This window comes from Nannochloropsis gaditana (genome assembly GCF_000240725.1).
Source record: "Nannochloropsis gaditana CCMP526 unplaced genomic scaffold scaffold279, whole genome shotgun sequence".
Lineage (NCBI taxonomy): Eukaryota > Eustigmatophyceae > Eustigmatales > Monodopsidaceae > Microchloropsis > Microchloropsis gaditana.
This window is the reverse complement of record NW_005803674.1, coordinates 9,202-11,900: the sequence shown is the minus strand read 5'-3', so window position 1 is coordinate 11,900 and position 2,699 is coordinate 9,202. Positions and strand designations below refer to the sequence as shown.

General features: G+C 55.5%; 1 protein-coding gene across 1 annotated transcript; it reads left to right on the top strand.

Moving 5' to 3' along the window:
• Positions 1–569: 569 nt before the first annotated feature.
• NGA_2129400 (lysophospholipase-like 1) lies at positions 570–1,960 on the top strand (the record flags this gene model as incomplete). The annotated part of the gene is made up of 1 exon (XM_005855141.1): positions 570–1,960. A coding segment is annotated over one exon (1,303 nt), but the record flags the coding sequence as incomplete, so codon positions are not given.
• Between the last annotated feature and the right edge of the window lie 739 nt (positions 1,961–2,699).

Genomic DNA, 2,699 nt, shown 5'->3' with positions numbered 1-2,699 from the left:
TGATGCGTGGAAGGGCTCGGCCCACGCAAGATCGTGCGTTCGAAACGAGACAAAAATCAAATAATCATCCTCGACACCTAAAAAAGCCTTGTTTTGGTATATCACATACCTGTGTGCCAAAGCTCTGTTTGGTGATGGAATGTTGCACTCGATGGACTGGCCCAACAAAGGCGGTCGTAGTGGAAGCTAGAAGGAGCCCCAGCCCTGTTATAAGCTGATGACCGCGCATGCTCTGGTGCTAAAATTCGACCTGTGAATCCCGAAAAGATCCCTGTCTATGAACGCAAATAATATGACCATGTGAGATGCTATAAGACCCAAAGATCGGCTTGACAAGGACGAAAATCCAGCGCGGGAGGGTACAGGGGTCCTGGGGGGGGTGCGTCACCCTTTCCCCAACCTGCTGGCCACGCGTTCGCCCCGACCAGAAGATCGGATCGAAACCTTACTCCTTGTGTCTGTGTCGTCACGCCCGTCGGATGAACGACTACTCACCATGGAGAGCTCGCCTTGTCTCAGGGAAAAATTGTGCCGCAGGTTTTGACGCCTACTCTGTTCCTACGTTGGCTCAGGCCCACCCGTTGGGCGGCTGTGACCGCCGCGGCGCTCTTCTCTTCCTCGACTACGTGCTGGAGTTCGCGACCATCTTCCCAGCCAGTACGTGCCAAGCCAACAGCATCCAGTGCAAACAGCAGTGACCATCGTATGTCGCATACTGAAAAAGGCGCTTTAATTTTCCTTCATGGTAGCGGAGATGATGGCGGCAACATGGCGTATGCCTTGCGTGCGACGGGTTTCACTCAGCGAATGAACGCTCTCGGCATATCAGTGCACTGCCCTACAGCCAAACCTCGAAGATACACCTACGCAAGCGGTGCGCTGAGCAATGTATGGTTTGATCGTGTAGATTTGGACATTTCAGCACCGGAAGACAAGGCCGGTATGGACGACTCCTTCGCAGAGCTCATGAGTCTGATCGAGAAGCTTGAAAACGAGCAAGGTATCTCGTCTTCTCGCATATATTTGGGCGGCTTCAGCATGGGTGGAGGGATGGCGCTTGCCACATTGGCGAGAGAAACTAAAGTGCTAGCAGGGATTTTTGCCATTGGCAGCTTCCTGGCCTCAGACTCTGCTGTCTACCAGTCGCCACAGCAAAGGACCATGCCACGCATCCTGCTGGCTCACGGACAATCGGACGCTGTTGTACCCTATGCGTGGGGCGAGGCCACCGCCAGAAGATTGTATGCCTGCAGTCAAGAGAACTTCGGTGGTGATAAAGAAAAGGGTCATGGTGAGGAAGACAGGGTAGCTTTTTACGGCTTTCCCCGCCTGCAGCACACGTTTGACGAGCGCGTCCTGTCCGTCCTGGCCAGATGGATCGAGACCGGCGCCCAAAAATTCCCTGACGTAGCAGAAGGCTGCATGCAAGAAGAGATGACGCGGACCTCTCTCTCTTCACTGCCCGGAGCTCCCTCGCCATCGTCCGCGGATTTACCTTCCATAGCCACCGCGGCCGCGCAGAGTGCGTCAGCTACCTTCCCATCGGACGAGGTGCACATGACGCTGGAAAAAGCAGACGCACGGCAGACCCAAACACAGGAGCAGACGGAAGAAAAAGGCAAAGTCGCTCCATGTAAGTACCGAGCCGTCTTCCGCGTTCCACAAGACCGAGTCCAATCCTTCTTGGACCGCCCTGTGTCTGCGCGCGGGGCGCACTTCTCTTTCGCCCACGGGCCGACGCCTGGCACCGTTTGTACTTCGTTCGAAAGTACGCGGCCGGAGGAGACAGCCAAAGCGCTTCTTGAGCGAGTTAAAAGCCGAGTCAGGGACCCGGATGCGCCAGGAGGCATTGACACCTGCCATCCCTCGTGAGGCATGACCATGCGTCCAACGAAAGCCAAGCGGAAAAGAAAGAGTCTGCTGGAACACCATCGCTAAACAAAGAGTATTGTGTCTCGGATGGGCTCTACCCTCGTCTTCCTTTCCTTTATTTGAACTTTTTCGGCCCGCTCAGGACGACCCGAGATCACACTCCCCCTCTCTTTTGACCTTCTCTTCCGGCTTACCACCTCCAGTCTATTCTCACCGCCTCATTCGACTCTATCTTGGCCCGTTCCACATCTCTGGATCTCAGACATTCACCTCCCTCCTCCCCTAGCCCTTCCTACTTCCTACCGCAGTCCAATCGTCCAGTCCTCATCAAGCATGACCTCGGGCTTTCGAATCGTAAGGACGCGCTTCTTTGCGTCGTACATAAATTCTAAGCTACGCTGAGTAGTGGCTTGCTTCTCCGCCCCTCCCTGCTCGGAAACTGAGAGCGTGACGGCTTTAGGTTTGGCCTTCCAACCCAGGACAACAATCCTCTCAACTTGATTGCGGAACGGCCTATCCTCCGCTCCCCCCTGGCGCACATTACGCAGCATTCCGTCCGCGAGGGTCACCTTCCTGAGCACGAATTCTCCTGCCTTCTCGTGTTTCAGGGTGTGCTCGTCGTCCATGTAGACAAGGCCCTCGGCCAACCCCTTTGCGTTCATCGCCACCACGAGCGTGAAGGGGTCATGCGTCATAAGGGAGGACGAACGCCGCAGCCGCATCTTGCGAGGAATTATGGACCCCCCCCGCTGATATACTGGGATTTTCTCCAGAGGGGCGGGTACCGTCCGTGTAGCAGGGCCTGAAATGGACGACAAAGTCTCAAT